This window comes from Xiphophorus couchianus, chromosome 23 (assembly GCF_001444195.1).
Source record: "Xiphophorus couchianus chromosome 23, X_couchianus-1.0, whole genome shotgun sequence".
Taxonomy (NCBI): domain Eukaryota; kingdom Metazoa; phylum Chordata; class Actinopteri; order Cyprinodontiformes; family Poeciliidae; genus Xiphophorus; species Xiphophorus couchianus.
Genome location: NC_040250.1, coordinates 20,331,560 through 20,349,183, shown reverse-complemented (window position 1 = coordinate 20,349,183; position 17,624 = coordinate 20,331,560). Strand labels below are relative to the sequence as shown.

Below are 17,624 nucleotides of genomic sequence, written 5' to 3'. Positions count from 1 at the left end.
CCTCCCAACCAGTCGTTTCTTACCACTTCTGCTTTTAACTTTCTGTATTTATATTTTTAAATATAGAAAGTGTTTATATTGAGATGTTCCAATAACGCAATGATAGTCAGTCAGCTACAATCAAATAATTTAGATCAAAGCATACTAATGTTAGAATGGCTTTGTTAAAATCTAGATCTAATTCTAATCTAGAATCTGTGGTGAGACAAAAAAAATCTGCCATTTTGCAAAGAATGTGAAAATTATATTACAATTACACACTACTTTGTGTTGTGTTACCACATAAAATCCCAATTAAATACAGCAAAAGGGCGCCATCGCATCTAAAGTTGTACAATGCTTTACTTGACACAGAAAACCATATTATGATCAGGAAATGTCAATTTATTCACCAGCTGATACTTCATTTAAGCAAGAAAAGTCACAAGGACTACATGAATGTATACAGCGAGTTGACAATCAAGTTAAGAGGAGGCTTCATGTATTGCTCTTACCCAGCAGCAGAGACGCCAGGTGACAAGACGTTATCAAGCTTTTATCTCCAACAATGTGAAGCTAACAAACTTCAGCATGAAGCAGCCAGGGAACCACTCTCAATATCAGGACTAAGGTAGGACTGGGTAAACTGAACTAACACAAAACAATTGGGATATCATAACACGTATATTAATCATAAAGAACTGATGTGATATTTTAAAGTAGTGCTCCAAGTTAACAATAAAGAACATGGGGGAAACAAAACAAGATGTGAAGTGAACCAGAATAAAAAAAAGGCAAATCCTGGTGGGTAGAGTGGCTGAGCAAAAGCCTAAGGAACACTTCCAGTATAGGTCATCACCTTTACTCTTATGGCACCCGGGGCCATGTTCAAAATCTCTATCTGTGGTAAATACTGAAATGACGTGGCATCAGACGTACAATAAACACAATCAGCGCGGGTGGAGCAGGCTCTTGAACCCAGCTCAGGCCTTTTCTTCACCACCACTTTCAGCAGGATGTGTCCTCACAGAGGTTTTTTTAAACCAACACTGGGATGCATTGCAAAATACCCAGTAACTGCGTGAGCTATGAGAGTGGTTAAATGTAAAACAGTCTTGATATAAAAAGCTGCAGCTGCATCATCATACGTATTGTTTCTTCTGAGCATGCGAGGCGAGGTCCTTGGCTTTCACTTTAGCTGCCATTGCTGTCTCTCTTGCCCGCTCTGTAGCGGTCTCTGCCAAGGTTCTGGATGGAGTTTCCCCTACAGAAACACAAAGCATGGCTTTAAATGAAACACATCAACATTGTCATCCTCAGGATGTAGAGGTAAAGGTTAAGCTGATGTGAAAAACAAAACTGGCAGGTTTTAACAACATACACTTTTTCACAGCAATGTATATTATGTCAAGATTACAACATCAAAATGTCCCTCGTTTCACAAACGTCAATCAATTTTATTAAAATCCACGTAGTCACCAAAAGGAAATAAAGGAGAAAAAGTCACAGCCGATCAGCAGCATGGTTCTGCTAACTATGTCTGCATAGAAATGAGTTGCCGAAGAGGCAGACTAGAATTTATTTGTTTCCTCTTCGTATTGTTCTGACTCAGAGAATTTGGTGTGTCAGCATTCTGAGAAATTTAATTTTTTTTTTTTACATTTCTAAAACAAAAAATTAACTGTTATTTTCTGTTATTTTACATTTCTATAACTCATTATTTTCATGAATGAACTACATGAACCTGTTAGGTGCATGTAGTTCATGACTCCACGTTAACAGTAAAGAACATGGAGGAAACAACTCTATAAAATAACTCTAGGGAAATCTGGAAAAAAAAACTCTTCAAATGACAATGTACCTTGCATTCTGGAGAGCACGTACTCAAAGCCTTTCATTGTCTTTGTGACGCTATTCTTGAACCTTGCCAGACCAAATTCCTGAAAAATGAACAAAGTCAGTAAAGGAAAAAGACAAAGTGTATTTATGTAAACCCAGCAACAATGAGGAACTACTTGGACTAATTGCTCAGCTGTTGCATCTTAACTCTGGCATTATGTTGCTGATAATGCCAGAACAGAAGGCAGGTGGGGAGGTCTCCCCATCAGCCACTCCATGCTGCTTTCTGTGCTGTAGTACCACTTTCCACTTTACTCTACTGACCTGAATAGCTCTAGAAAGCCCATAGAGACTGGAAGAGATCCAGGCTTCCCGTTTAATCTCCGTCCAGGAGCCGTTCTCTTGATTAATTTGGTAGAGACAGCGCTCCTCCACAGACTGGCACAGCATGCAGAAAAAACAAAACAAAACAAACATTACAATTATGTTTTGACTTTGAGCAAAGCCAAGTTCTGCTGGATGAAAACCGGAGCGTACCATGAGGCGAGCGTGGCTGATGTTCCAGGTCAGAGTGGTCATGGTCCGTTTCTGAGGGTCTACGACTGAGTCCTCGATGATGTACGCCGAGTTGGTCATGTGCTTTGGGAGGTACCGCTCCATCCAGCGAGGTGCACGGCTGGTTTTGGTCAACAGACGTCTGGAAATGAGGCAGTTGGACGGAGTAACTTCTCTGAAGATGATGTCCTCCGTCAAGACATGGTTACTGAAATCAAAGGGATTGGTAAAATATTAAAAATTAAATTTTATTTGCAATATATTTATTTTTGGACAACTTTAAATTCTCAAAGTAACAAATTAGTGTTCTATTTTAGTATGAAAGGATTTTATTGATGTAATTTCTGTGTTGACTACTTACAGTAAACCTAAAATCCTAGATCAGTAAATCAAACTTAGGTCAGCAAAATGTCCCTCTTCCTCAACAAGAACTTCACAGTATTCAGGAAACACAACATCAGTAATATGTTAGGTGTGGATATTTGTGGTAAATAGCAATTGTTTACTTCTGTAGCAATGCTTTACTTGATTGTCATAATCTTAACTTGATAAATTTCTATGTATTTTAATTACAGGGCTCAGTGTATTGCTGATCCAGAGTCACATGAATCTTTGGTTCCTTCAATGATGATTAAAAACAAAGTTTTTAAATCATGAAAGGAAATAGAAAATGGAGGATTTAAGAGTTCTTTATGTTGTCATGCAAATTCCAGATTGAATGCCAACAACAAAACGTCAATAATCCAAGGCTTTTTTCCTATGTGAGAAACTAAGGGGAAATTTTAGGGGACTATAAAAAGGACAGAAATAGTCTCATACATAGTTGTGTGTATGAGACTAACATTTGTCTAAATGCATAATTAAATTTCGTGCCTGGTGTGTTCCTTTTTGGTCTTCATGATGCAATTAGTTCACCAACAACAACCTCTGAGGTTTTCACAGAAACAGTTTAGATTAAACACTGAGATTAAATTACACAAAGATGGGATTTTTTTTTTTTTTTTTTACTAATCAGTTGGATTCTGAAGGCAGAATAAAAGAGACTGAATACTTGGATCAAATTTCAGTTTTCTTTGTAAAAGGAAAAAAAAAGATGCATAACTTTTCTCCTAGTTTACAATTGTGCATGACAATTGTGTTAGTACATAGCAGCTAATCACAAAAAATAAATAGCTTTGTGGTGACAAAGTAACAAAATGTGGAAAAATTGAAGGTGTGTGAAGAACTTCGTAAGGCAATATGCATATTATGTAATGTGATTCTAATTACTAATAAACTGCTTTTACAGTTATGTCAGACAGGTTATCATGTCCCACTTTGTTGCCTCATGTGACAGGCAACACATGAGTGACATTACTTTGATCATTTCAAAGTCTGTGTATCAGAAAATTCCCATAATGCATTTTTCAGCTTGGCATGATAGCACCTTATGGTTTCAAATGGCCAATAACTGATGTTTTATAAAAAACAAAAAAACAAGGTTGTAGGTACACTACAGTTATGTGTGTACTTATAAGAGTGTTGATACATCAATTAATTCATCTACATTAACAAACCTCTGCAGTATGCAAATGTAAAGACCTATTTCACCAGCACAATTTTGTACAGTATAATTAATAATCGTGCACTTTTACACTAAGATATTTTTTCTCACCTGTAAGGATTGGGATAACGTTGCCAGAAAGCAATGCAAACTTGGTCCCAGGTGTTCTTCAGCAAACCTGTGCAGCAAACGTATTTCCCCATTGTTCCCTTGGTTTACTCTGGCAGTACTGTGTGCAACGACGGCACAAAAAATAAAGTCAGTTACAATCAGATAAAGCAGAAGTAGAGTAAGGTTGACAGTAATCATATTTGTAGCTCATTCTGCTGCAAATAACTAAATAACTGCTACGAATAAGTAGGATTTAAGTGCATGCTTGCAAAGGTCAGTCATGACTGTACGGACATTTTTCATTCATATTTTGTAGAAAATGGTACAAAGTGGCTAAAACCCACATAAAAACCTACCAAGCTATAAAACAAAAGCACAGCGGGGCATTTTTACTGACGGCTTTATGATGTATTTGCAGTTTAAATAAGGGCTTCATGTATTAAAAAAAAAAAAAAACTGAGGTCAACGTGTTTAAAGTCGTTTCTGTCACATTCGTCACGTCCACACTACCAGCTTCCTGGACGGTAGGAGCTAGCCTAGCATGTGGCTAACCTCGTGAATGAATGGCTCTCTCGGTATACATTTGCATTTAGTCACATATCAACACTCAGGAGGAAGGGCTCAACACAGACGAAATAAACACCGACCTGCACAGTGACGATATTCAAAAGATCAGAACGGACATTTCATTGTTCGTGAGGAGCAAAGTCCATCGTGCGACCACCTACATCAGACGCCAAACGTCACCAGGCCGAGAAGAAGGTCAAACGTTGAGCGTTGACGGAACATCCGGCAGGAGGCACTGGTGATGCTTGTTTCGATCACTAGATGGCAGCAGAGATCCTGCGCAAAATGTTTCAGTTCCCTGCAGGGTTGACACCTACAGTTTCTTCCTGCCCAGTTAAATGTTATTCCAAAAAATTACTCAAATCAAACTCTTATTTTCTGCTGTGTTTGTGACTGATATTAACAAATAGACTATATGAAAATACTGTAAATTTTAAGGAAGAGATTTAATTTTTTTTCTTCAAGGCTTGAAGCCTGAACTATATATATAATGATATGCTTAAACCAGGAAATCTGCAATGTGGGAGTTAGGAACCAGTAATGCAATGGCCATAGCTATTCTCTTTGACATACAATGAATAAAAAAAATGTGTGGGTCACACTAGTAATTTTGCCATTTTAATGTTTTACTGAATTTACTTTTTTATAAATCTAGATGTACTTTACTTCCACACATACACAACCAATATCTCTTTATTTGACACAGAGGAACAAACAATAAATTGTCTTTCTAGAAACAGCAGCTGTAATGTATCAGGTCCAGGCTTGAAAACTGTGCCCAGAGGCCTCGTTGTTGATTCATGTCCCCACATTTATTAAATAGGATCACCAGAAAGGTCACTTTAGCAGCAGCGTAATGAACACAGAATTGCATGTTCTTTTTACATCCCCTTGAACAAGTTTCTGTAATGAAGACATCAACAGTGTGCTGCCCTGGCGTCACACAGGTCACCGGTTTCCAGTCCCATTCTTCTGGACACAGAGTCCCGCTGCTCTGTCTAATCAAGAACAGCTGGTGGCCAGGTGAGAACAATTAACTTCTATTTTCCCAGATTAGAGGATTTGAATGAATGATAAAACAATTACCGAAGTATCATGAGAAGTCTACATTCACTGTCACATAAATCTCTGCTTTCTCACTAGAAAATATCCTGCAAAGTTGAACTTTATTTAGCAACAAGAATTATGTACATACAGTGGAACATGTTTACATAAGACATAGGTAAACATTTTAGATACATATTTGAATAAATTAGATATGTACTTTACAAGTACCACTCACAATTCAATAAGGAGCCTTATAAAGAGATTTGCATGCAAAGCATTGGGCCCTCTTTAGTGACCAATGCTTTGTGTCAACCATTGTCTCTATGCGGAGGGGTTATCTCTTGTCCCCTCTCATTTAAGCTGCAGGGTCCAGGGTAGGGAGGTAGCACTTTTGGAAAAAACCTCAAAAGGGTGGAGCTTTGATAGGTTGTTAGCCATTTCTGAATAGGTAAGTATGACAGCGAGAACATTGCATTGCGTTAGGCACTAACACCTTTGTCACATTGTTGCTTATCTGCCAAGTGTTTTATTGGGGTAGGATTACATACTGTCTTAGGTAAATCACTGTCCAGCATCACCACTTGTCCTTGCATTTAATACTGTAGGATAGTAAATGTAAAAAACATTGTATGTTTAACCAAAAGCCCAACTGGAGAAAAACATTGTAAACAAGCCTTGGTTAAAAATGTTGAAGTGTTCAAAATTTGTTGACACTGAACACTTGAATATAGATAAATGGAGTAGTCAATGAAAAATATTAAGTAACATAACATGATCACTAGCTACGGCAGGCTGAATGTCCCACTCTTTCCAGCACTCAACTTTCAGGAAGTCATCACAACATCACTCCTCTATAGACCCTTGAGCAACAATGCAACCATTGAGAAGTAGCGGGTATAATGAGATCAGCAGATGCACAGTTCCACCAGGCGTTGGCTAATTGCTGCTGACTAGTCTGAAGGAGATGAGTGAGGAAGTTGCAGAGATCTGTGAGGAAGAGGCTCTGCAGCGTGGAAACTGCAGCTCTGAGGGGGAGCTTCATCCTCAAAGAAGATCAGTCCCACCAAGAGTTTTGTACAACTGAATGGTTGTGCAAAACAAGATTAAATGATTTCTCAAGCATGCATGAAAGAATCAAAGCAACACTCCAGGCATGGTTTTGATGAGGAAATAACATTATAACATGATATAAAGCTAAAAAAGTAGATATTACATAATACTGCTCCATGTAATCCCAATTTATATGCATTATGTAAAGTGGGAACATGTCAAAAGTGACAAACACCCATCAAAACTGTGATATGATTTGATGTTTCCAAAATGATTCCTTTTTATCCTGATTAGTTTTATGAAACACTTATTTTTAAGGCCCAGCACACATGGCAAAATAAAAAATAGTGTGATAGCAGCTTAAGGATTTCACATAATTGGTAGTTATCTTACTGCTGTTTTATAATGTACCCAGTGTTAAAATAGTCAAAAAATTATGCTTTATTGGTATCATTTAGAAAGCCATCTCCTAATCTTATCGTAGTTGTGCAAATAGCTATACCTAAATGTTGCGTTTGCAAACAATAACAAATTTTTCCAGCTGGAAACACTACACCAAAAGCATAAAAGAACATGTAGTTTTGTTTTGCTTTATTTTTTACTTTTAAGACACTGTCAGCAGCAGCAACACCTCAGCAGTTTAGTATTGACCAGAAGTAAGTGACACATACTGTATGTACCTAAGGTACCTGTACTTTGAACTTCTGTAGACAAATGGTTTCCAAGGTTCTTGAAAACCAATTAGGAGCTGAAAGCTTCAGGATAGATACAATTGAAATACACCCATAGGTGCATTTCAATTGCTGAGTCAGTTCTTTTAAGTCAAAAGACTTCTTGAGAACCACACACCCCTTAAAGCAGAGGTCTAGCTAATGTGCTAAAATTCTGCTTTTAAACAAGACAAATCTCATACAGCAGTAGTAGGGTGTCTGCTGTTACGACCGTTCGGAGTGGGCCCTCTTACAGAGCGTGTCCTGAACGACCCATCTGGGTGGAAAGTATCTACCTTGTCCTCGCAACGGAACACCATTATGAAGCCATTCCTGTAGTTTTTATTCATCCATCCATAGAGGAGAGGGTTGGTGAAGGTAGGGCACATAGCCACGATGTGAAACACTGTGAAGATGAGCTTATACTCCTCAAACCGGAGCACCAAGTCCAGATCAGTGGCCAGCTGGAGCACATGTAAAGGCAGCCAACTGGTTGCAAACACCACTACTACCAGTGCTAGCATCTTTGTGGTTTTCTTGCGTCGGTTGATGCTGTCGTTACGGCTGGACGGACTGACATGGTTTTTCAGTTTGACCCAAATGCATATGTATGCATAACTAATGATTGCTAAAGGAAGAATGTACAATAGTAGGATCATTGAGAGACTGTAGATGACTCCATCCCTGTTGATGCCATGGGGCCACTTCTCAGAGCAGACAGGCATGCGCAGATTGATAGGAGGAATCTCTTCATAGCGATATTCTCTGAAGATAGCAAGAGGAGCTGCCAGGACAGAAGAAATAGTCCAGGTGAATGCCATGATGAAGAGGCTGGAATGCCAGGTGAGCCGTCGACCAAGGTGGAAGACAATGCAGCGGTAACGCTCCAGAGCAATGACAGTCAGGGTCAGGATGGACACATGAACACTCAGAGCTTGGGCAAACGGGACCATGTGGCACAACACGGCACCAAACTTCCATTCATCCAGCAGAGTGTAAATCAGAGTAAAGGGCAGGCACAGAGTGACCATCAGAAGGTCTGCCAAAGCCAGGTTGGCTATGAAGTAGTTGGTCACTGTCCGCATGTTTCTGTAGCGAATAATCATGTAGATGACGAGGGAATTGCCCAGCAGCCCCAGCAGGATTATTAAGGAATAAGCCATTATTAGAGTGATTTGGACTCCAAGGTGCTTGGTGACATCATAACTGAAACCGGGCTGGTATGAATCAGAGCTGTCGTTGAACAAAAACGACAGATCACTTTCGCTAGACTCCACTTCTGCTGTGGCGTTGGATGTGTCAAGTGGGCTCATTTTTACTGGAAGGTCCACAATACTGAGGCTGCACCAACACCTGAGCAGAGAAAACAGAAAACAAAACAGCTTGACACAAAATTAATAGAACATCACTTTCAGACAGAACATAGCTATGTTGGATATTCTGGAGAAGTAAGGAGTAGAATGTAATAAGCCTGAGCTTTTTTCTATTCCTTTTCAAACGGAATAGGAGCAATTAAGTGAAGCAGAATTAGAGGCAAGTGCAGTAGCCTCCATGCGAGTCTGAAAGCTAACCTACATTAACAAGCACTACCAAATCTTGAGGCTATTCGCTTAGCTGGCCACACTGTCTATTGGGTAGATAGAACCGCAAACTCTGGTAAAACTGGAGTTCACAACTGGATACTAACTGGATATAGATACTAACTAGAGATAGGGTAAAAAGCTCGGTCATCCGAGAGGGACTCAGAGTAGAGCCTTCTCCTTCACGTCGAGAGGAGTCAGTTGAGGTGGCTCAGGCATCTGGTCAGGATTCCTCCTGGACGCCTCCCTGGTGAGGTGTTCCGGGCACGTCCCACCGAGAGGAGGCCCTGGGGAAGACCCAGGACACGCTGGAGAGACTATGTTTCTCGGCTGGCCTGGGAACGCCTTGGGATTCCCCCGGATGAGCTGGAACAAGTGACTGGGGAGAGGGAAGTCTGGGCCTCCCTTCTGAAGCTGCTACCCCAGCGACCCGACCTCGGATAAAGCGGGAAAAAACGGATGGATGGATGGATGGGTGGGTGGATGGATGGATGGATGGTTCCTCCAATTTTTTTCCTTAGGGCTTGCACACCCGGCAGTTCAGCAGTGATGCCCAATGCTCTATAGTGCTCCGACAGAAATTCCCAAACAGCTGAGATGGCATATTGGCCATTTTCAACCTAAGGAAGAAAAGAGCCTTTGTTGAGCATTCTTTTCAGGGCTAGCAGAGTTTTTTTTTTTTTTTAACTACATCTGATCCTCACTGGTGTGAATTGGATGGACACCACTTTGAACTTAATTGACAGTCAGTGGAGCCTTGGTCTTCCTCTTAATCCTCCAAACATCCACAATGACATCTTTTTAAAAAAAATGGTTGTTTAAAACATAGTTATTGCCTGTACAACATTCAACCAGATGTTGGGTCTCCTACCTCCATTTACATCTGAGATTAGTCAGCGTGGGGTGGCATCATTTGGAAATTTGATTATGATGTTGGAAGAGTGTGTGTGTGTGTGTGTGTATATGGGGGGAGGATCAGTCATTGTAAAGAGGGTAAGAATGACTGGACTCAACACAAAGCCCTGTAGCACACGTGTCAGGTCAGAGTTATGGATGATGATGTCTGGGTTTCCATCCTGACATTTTGTGATCCATTACTGAGAAAATTAACAATCAATTCACATAGTGTGTTGGGCAGTCCAAGGCTGGTGAGTTCGGAACAGAAGTTCAAAAATACAGAGCTCCAGGTGGGACGAGGGCGGCTGAATGAAACATGATACATCTTCAACAGACTCAGTTTGCTCGGCAAACATCCAGGCAGCCAGTATAGGATGCTTTTGATGTGCAATACCACTCTCTGAAAGCACTTCATTATGGTGTAAGGCCTACTTAGACAGTAGTTGTTGAGGCTGGTGGCTGATGTCTTCTTTGGCAGTGGGATGAATGTGGTGGTTTTGAAGCAGGTGAGCACTGACGCGTGCTGTAGTGAGAGACCAAATATATCAGTACACTTGAGGTGTGCTCTCACCTTGCTGTTAAACAAAAGGGCTCTAATGGTCAGCAATGCCTCAGTGCAAAATTTGATGTAATTAAAGCCAGCAGAAGCATATGTCTCTGAGTCAGCTCCCTGTGAAAGCACACCTTGTGTATGCTTTCAAAACAGTCCTGTAATGTTACATCTGTACTCACAGATGCTGGGGTTTTGCAAACCACAGGTTTATATGATAGATTCAGGATCAATGAAATGTGATTTGTCGTCTGTCATCCCCAGGATGTGGTGATGGCACAGCTTTGTATTGTCACGGGATATTTGCAAATAGTTGATCCGGGATATTTTTGTTTCTGGCCAGAAAGCATACATTTTTATGGCACTTGGGTAAGACTGCTGTCATATCTGCATCATTAAAGTCTTTAGGATGAGCATTCATCTGGATGATAAAAAAGCTATGCAGCTCTTCTAGTGCTAGGCCAATGTTAGCTTGCAGTGAGATGTAAATAGCTATGCAAAATATATAAGTAATGTCTCTCAGTGGATAAAATGCCCTGCATAAGGCACTCTTGATATAGAGAGCAATGTTTCCTCATAACATTTACTGGAATACTCCTGTCATTCTTGATATAGATACTAACTCTAAGGGAGAGCCCAGGCAACCTACGGAGAAAACCCATTTTGGCCGCTTGTATCAGTGATCTCGTTGGAGGAACCTTTTCTGGGTAATAAACACAGCACTAAGGGTCACAGGAGTACACTGTCTGCCCTGGACACTGTATCATGACCGGCTGCAGCAGAAGTCAAAGACTCAGTGCTGATGTAACTCACCCGAGGCATTCACTGATTGTCCCTCTGCCATGAGGAAGGAGATAGTGCCTTTTAGAAACATGCAATACATGTGTGAGGAACAGATTATTTTCAAGAACAATAACTTCTATCAGCCCTCGACCCCTTATTGATTAGTCCAATATGACAATACATGGGTTATGGTAACATCCATCCATCCATCCATCCATCCATCCATCCATCCATCCATCCATCCATTAATCCATCCATCCATCCATCCATTGTTTTCTGCTTATCTGGGGTAATATTCAGGGGTCAGCAGCTTAATTGATCCCCAGAGTCTGTGGGAACCAATGCTATTGCCCCCAAATTAGTGGACACTGGGGATGAGGCTAAGCAGAGAGGCACAGTTGTTTTTATTACTGGATTTTTATCTAGTTAACATGGTTCATTTTGTGAGGAAACGGGAAATAATTTTAGTTTAGGTAACTGCAATGACGATAAAGTATTCTTTTTTTTATTATTTTTATTCTATGTTTGATTATTGTTCTTGATTGTTTTTGTATTATTTTCTTTAAAAATTAGTTGTTTATATGTTCTAAATACATATTTCATTTGTTCGTTTGTTCATTCATTTATTAATTAATTTGTTCACTCATTCAGCAAATGAGAATATGACGTAAGGGAATAAACTCAAGCTGCTTCAGAAGTGTCTGATTCAAAATTCTCAAGATCTGTGAACTGTGTTTCTTGTGTGTGCAAGCACAGTGGGATCTGTATCTGTCATTTGCTCCTGCATAGTGGGGCGACATGTACCAACCTTCACATATTCTCCTGAACAACAACTCCCAGTGGGGCTACTGAGTGCAGTTAGGAGGACTTGGCTGTCAAATCCTGCCACCTAACCCTGCCGAGGTCTCTCAGCTGGGAGTCTGCATGTACTTGGCTGTCAGTTGGTTCTTTGACCCCTTTTTTCATGTGTGCAACACCTTTTATTTGTTCCCATTCATCTCTGTCATAAGCGACTCTGTCATTTATAGAAATGAACACTGGCTGCATGAAGGCAAAATGATAGCATTGGTGATGTATCTTAAAATTATGTTATTTGTTTCCAATGTCATTTCCTCCTCAGTATGAGAGCTTCTTATGAAACCAACACATTCTCACTCCCGACTCGTCATATATTGACGAGTCGGGACGATTTCTGACCATGCGACTTGGGCAGGGTCCTTCAGCGTCACATGTTGACGATTTGGGAAGGTTACATGTTTTACGAGGATTATTAACGCGAAGGGTTCTCGCAACCGCTGCCGAACCTTCAAAACCCGACGATTTGGTTAGGTTTAGGGCAAAAATTACGGTAAGGCATAGGGTAAAACCCCTCGCGTCACATACTGACGCGAAAGGGGTACCCTGCGCGTCAATATGTGATGAGGACGGACCGTCCCATGCGTCAATATATGACGACTTGGGAGTGAGAATGGGTTGATGAAAGAGTATGTAATTTTTACCAGGCTTGAGCTTCCATAGAAAATGTCACCACCATAAAGACAACTATTATTTAAAGCTGAAGAGTAAAAACTCAGTGCATTTTAGCAGATAAACTGATTCTCTAATGCGTGCAATCTCATCATTCACACAATCTTCCCTGATTGCAGGGAGAAAGGTGGATATTATACAAAGCTAAGAAAAGGAAAATTGAGCAGCAATCACAGAGAGAAATTAATAGAAAATTAGCTTTCCTGGAACAGAAGTAGAAATTCCAACCAAAAAAAAAATACACTAAATAGTCTATCTTATCAATTGACAATAGTGAGAAAACATCTTTCCTCATGCTCTCTGTGTTGCTTGCCTATTTATTTACGGCATGCTTTCTTTTTTTCCCCTTAGGAACACCTGTGCCTCTATTGACACTAAAGGAGACGATGGAAGAAGCAATGAGGGGTAGTGAGTGAGTTCAAAGCTCAATCATTAGAGCTGCAGAATGTGTGCCTACGCTTGCAGCTCATATTAAAGAGAACAAATGCGGGAAAATATTAAGGAAAAATCAATGCAATTCAACATTTTGTTTTTCCTGTTAATTTACATATGCAGGCAAAGTGCTGCTGCTGCATACAGATATATATTCAATTATTGCTACTGGCGGGTTAGACTGTCAACTGATGGTTTGCCAGATTAATCAAGCACACTTAAGAAATAGTTCATCATCAGAAGATGAATACAATCTACTTCAACAACCAAACAAATGGAAGCAGTTTGTGAAGAGGACCAGCGTAGACTGGAGATTTCATAATCAAAGATCTCCCATTTTCATTTTAAGGAAAGATGTTATGAAAACCACATGTTCAGGACTTTCCATTAGGATGATTATCAAGTCTCAATGAGGTTTGGACTGCTGAATCATTCCTTACTAACCCACTCGTGCACCTGCAGTACAGCCAATAATCATCTCCATCATTTAAGTCAACACCAAGGGGAAGATACAATGAAATGATTTTCTTATAAATTTTCAGTGAAATACATTGGACTGTTCAGGTAAACTAAAAGTAGACGGCAGGTGGCCCTGCTGCACTGAATGGGGGGAATATGGGATGTATTTAATCATTCAGTCATAAAATTAATCAGTCAGATGAAAACACTCAAGCAGGAATTTAATGAACCTGAGACATATGAGGAGAAAGAACACATAAGGCTCAGCCCCTTCTTAATCACATGCTATAAAATCTATGCTGAAATTGCTTTTCTAATATAATGTTCACTAATGCCAGGTGATCATGCCCATTAATGTGCCTCCTGTTATATTATGATCCAAACACACAAAAAGCAAGTTTCAGCCATTTTTGTCCTTATAAAAAGACACATTTATACTCATTTTCTGAACTTTTGTCATAGAATTCCAGACTTCTTTCTCAGTTGTATTTTAAATGTATTGTGCAAATGAGTTAGAGAACTGTTACACCACTCCTAGTATAGTTCAAGTTTTGATTCTTGGAGGAAGAACTGAGAAGAAATCAGGCATAATTTATTGAGATCTTTTCTTATTCTCTTTCATTGTTCTGTTGATACAGGCTTCAAGTCTCCAAAAGAACCATGTTTACTCAATTTCTTTTTCCATTCAACTTTCAAAGTTGATATGTAATATTTGCAACACAGGCAGAAATATGATACCTGTGTTCCCAGCTGATTTAAAGATAAAAGCTTATTCAACAGACTGCCCGCCAGGCTGCCTTAGTTTATAAAGTTTTATGTTTCTCCTTGTCTGTTAAAGTAGTTTTGATACATTCAAAGTATGCAGTGAAATGGCATGAAAGCTATAAAGCAAATTAGAAAATGTAGCCGTCGTCAAGCAACTCAGCGGGATCCCCTAGACACCAAAGTGCACAGATGCTCAAGAGCAAATGGATGTGATTTATCTCCGTTCAAGCAACATTTTTACAGTAATTAAAAAAAAAAAAAGACACAAGCACAAAAAAGACACTTCCTATAATTTCTTATCCCAAGAGTTATTATTATTATTCTTTTCTACGATGCACCTGCTGAAGGGATCCAGCTCACATCAATGGCGAGTTACTACTGATATATTTTAATAACCCAATTCAATCAATTATGCATTGACGCGTAATTTGTGGCCATTTGTTTCACTTTCTCACTCTTTAAATATATCTTTCACAGCCCTGAAGGCTTATTTAACCCTTCAAAACATATGCAAATTACTATAATTGTCTCACATCATTTGGACTCTTCATCATCTTGCTTTGAAAAGGTTTCTTCATATCCAAATTACGCACATGTGGCAGTTTCAGTTACAGGATGCGCCCACAAGAACAGAACAGAACATTCAGCGTCTATCTGGTGCACTTGGACACATATCGAGCCCCGCATTATGAATTCACGGTCTACACGAATACCAATCGCGTGTTAATGGACTCACCTTTCGCCGCAATATCTACTTTGGGAAACGAGTCTTCACTCAAGAGTGGCGTGGAACAAGTGGTGTGAAATTCCCGAAGCTCCTCCCTGCCTGGAGTGCGCATCTTGTGGATCCACTGAGCGCTCCCGAGTCAGATCCAGCGGAGTCAGAGTAGGAATGAGGCGCCAACATCTGTGCCAGGAACGGTCCGCTGGAGATCTGCGCAATGGCCGCGTCCTGTGGGCTCCCCGCACATCACAATTTTACCCGAAGCATCTCTCTCATCTTCGTTTTTATTATGTAGAAGAACATCACAAAGTTTATTGCATTCGAGGTTTTATTTCTAATTGTGGTGCACAGTGTGGACGCATCTCTGACACGAACATGTCGTTATATCATTTCAGTTTATGGTCCCCATCGTTCTGCTCCAGTCTGATCTCAGATGAACAATGTTCAAGTTGATATAACCGTTTATTTTCCACGATTGGGATCAAGTTAGTTTAAAGGAACGGCTTGGAACCAAGGCCAGAGAAGATTGATTTCCCCTGGAAATAATCACGTACTGTGAGCTCCATGACAACCTGGAAAAGATGAAAGCTGTTGGACATCGCACCGTTGTTTTTAGTTTAAACTGCAGACATAAACATGTAGAGACTTCATCAAGGCGGCAGGTCAATAAAAGAACATTTGAGGCCCAGAGCTGCAGATATACTTTTCGAATGCAGTTTTATTAATCTGAAGGATTGTAAATGCATTTTGAATGGGTGTCTCAGTCTCCAGAGGACAATTTCTTTGTCATTTCAGTGTGACATACAATGTCTTCCAAAAGCCTTCATACACTTGAAATGATTTCGCAGTTGGTTACATTACAACCACAAATTTCAATGTATTTCATTGGGAGATTTTGTGATGGAACTTCATCAAATGGACCAAAAGTGCAAAGTGCAAAGAAAAACTTTGACTTATTTCTTGTCCAACTAAAAAGGTGAAAAGTTTGGCATTCATTTATACTCAGCCCGCTTTACTCTGATATCCTAAATATGATTAATTGAAAATCCTGTGTGTTGTGTATTCTCAGTATAAATACAGTTGTTCTGAATGCTTGTGACATCATCATGGTGTTGGTATGCTTTTCTTCAGGTTGGACAGGGAAGCTGTTCAGAGTTCATGTGAAGATAAAATGTACCTAAATACAGGGCAAACAAAGAAAACCTGTTTGAAACTACAGAAGCTTTGAGACAGGGCAGAAGGCATCTTGCTGTAACTGAAGTCGAAGATGATTCAAGCCAATATTGACTCAACTACTCCAGCTTCCCCACACAGTCCAAAAACATGACTGTCAGGTTAATTGGTTTCTCTAAATTCTGCTTAGGTGTGAGTGTGTGTGTGTGTGGTTGTTTGTCCTGTCTGTCTGTTGTTTGTCCTGGTGACCTGTCCAGAGTGTACTCTGCCTCTCACCCAAAATGTCTCGCTGGAGATAGGCACCAGCACCCCTCCCAACACCACCAGGGACAAGGGTGTAAGAAAATGGATGGACAAATGGAAAACCAGCTATGATTTTCCTTTCACTTCACTATTTTGATCTACTTTGTGTATATTCATCTCATCCAATTCATTACACCTTGTAGGATGAATACCCATCCTGAGGTCTAACTTGTGGTCACATGACTATGGTTCAGAGTTATTATTTTTTCAGAACTACAGAGAAAACAAGAGCCTACAAGCTGAAGAACATTTTTACTAAACTATAAGAGGATGTTTTGTATATTTGGTCTCTAGAGACTAATTTATCCACCTTCCTGGAGCTGTTTAGGAGCCACATTAAGTAACTGTTTGGGTTCAGGGGATTTGAAGATGCGCCCAGTCCTCTCCTTTTCTTTGTTCTTAGAGTGCTGATCAGCCTTATTGATTTGGTAAGGCAGCCATTTGGTCTTAGCTTGTTGTCTTAACAATGAGATTCACCCACAACCTCCACATGTAAATGAAGTCGTTTGATTCTGGAGACCGTCAAACAGGAGGGCTTGAGTTGTGGCACTGAGGAAAGTTTTGGGTTGTCATTGGACCTTCTGCGTGTGACTGCAGCAATCTTTTGAATACAATCATGCATCAAGCTAGTAAATATTAAGGCTTTTTTGCAGAAAATATGTTAAAACAGGATTAATTTTTTTGAAAATAAAATCTAAATATTAAAACAAAGCCGACTTGAACACTTACTTTCTTTTTAATTTAATCTTTTTTTTCATTTCTTATGTGTGATGTTGGTGTGTTTTCCTCTGATGAACAGTTCTCTCATAGATCCATCTACAACATTTATATCTGAGAAAGGTCAGTACTTTTACTTGGTCATCTCAAATCGATAACTTTATTCTTAGCAACCTTTTAAAAATGGTTGCTAAAGACTTTTTGAAAGTAGTTTTATTGCTGAAAAATTACACTTTCTTGGATTTAGTTCACAGACAGATGTTCTGACATTTTCTTTTGTCACACAGTAATGCTTTAAATCTGAACCTATTAT

The 17,624-nt window shown here is 39.8% G+C and overlaps 2 protein-coding genes across 2 annotated transcripts; both read right to left on the bottom strand.

The window, feature by feature from the left end:
- Positions 1–360: 360 nt before the first annotated feature.
- Positions 361–4,825, bottom strand: prelid1a (PRELI domain containing 1a). Its single transcript, XM_028009741.1, has 6 exons — positions 4,675–4,825; positions 4,028–4,147; positions 2,356–2,581; positions 2,143–2,256; positions 1,841–1,919; positions 361–1,243 (listed from the first exon to the last, which is right to left on the bottom strand). Exons 2-6 carry the CDS (start codon positions 4,117–4,119, stop codon positions 1,122–1,124), a joined length of 633 nt encoding a protein of 210 aa, XP_027865542.1. The 5' UTR covers positions 4,120–4,147; positions 4,675–4,825; the 3' UTR covers positions 361–1,121.
- Positions 4,826–5,269: 444 nt separating this feature from the next.
- On the bottom strand, positions 5,270–15,376 carry npy7r (neuropeptide Y receptor Y7). Its single transcript, XM_028008162.1, has 2 exons — positions 15,131–15,376; positions 5,270–8,754 (listed from the first exon to the last, which is right to left on the bottom strand). The coding sequence occupies exon 2, from the start codon at positions 8,712–8,714 to the stop codon at positions 7,599–7,601; it is 1,116 nt and encodes a 371-aa protein (XP_027863963.1). The 5' UTR covers positions 8,715–8,754; positions 15,131–15,376; the 3' UTR covers positions 5,270–7,598.
- Positions 15,377–17,624: the final 2,248 nt, after the last annotated feature.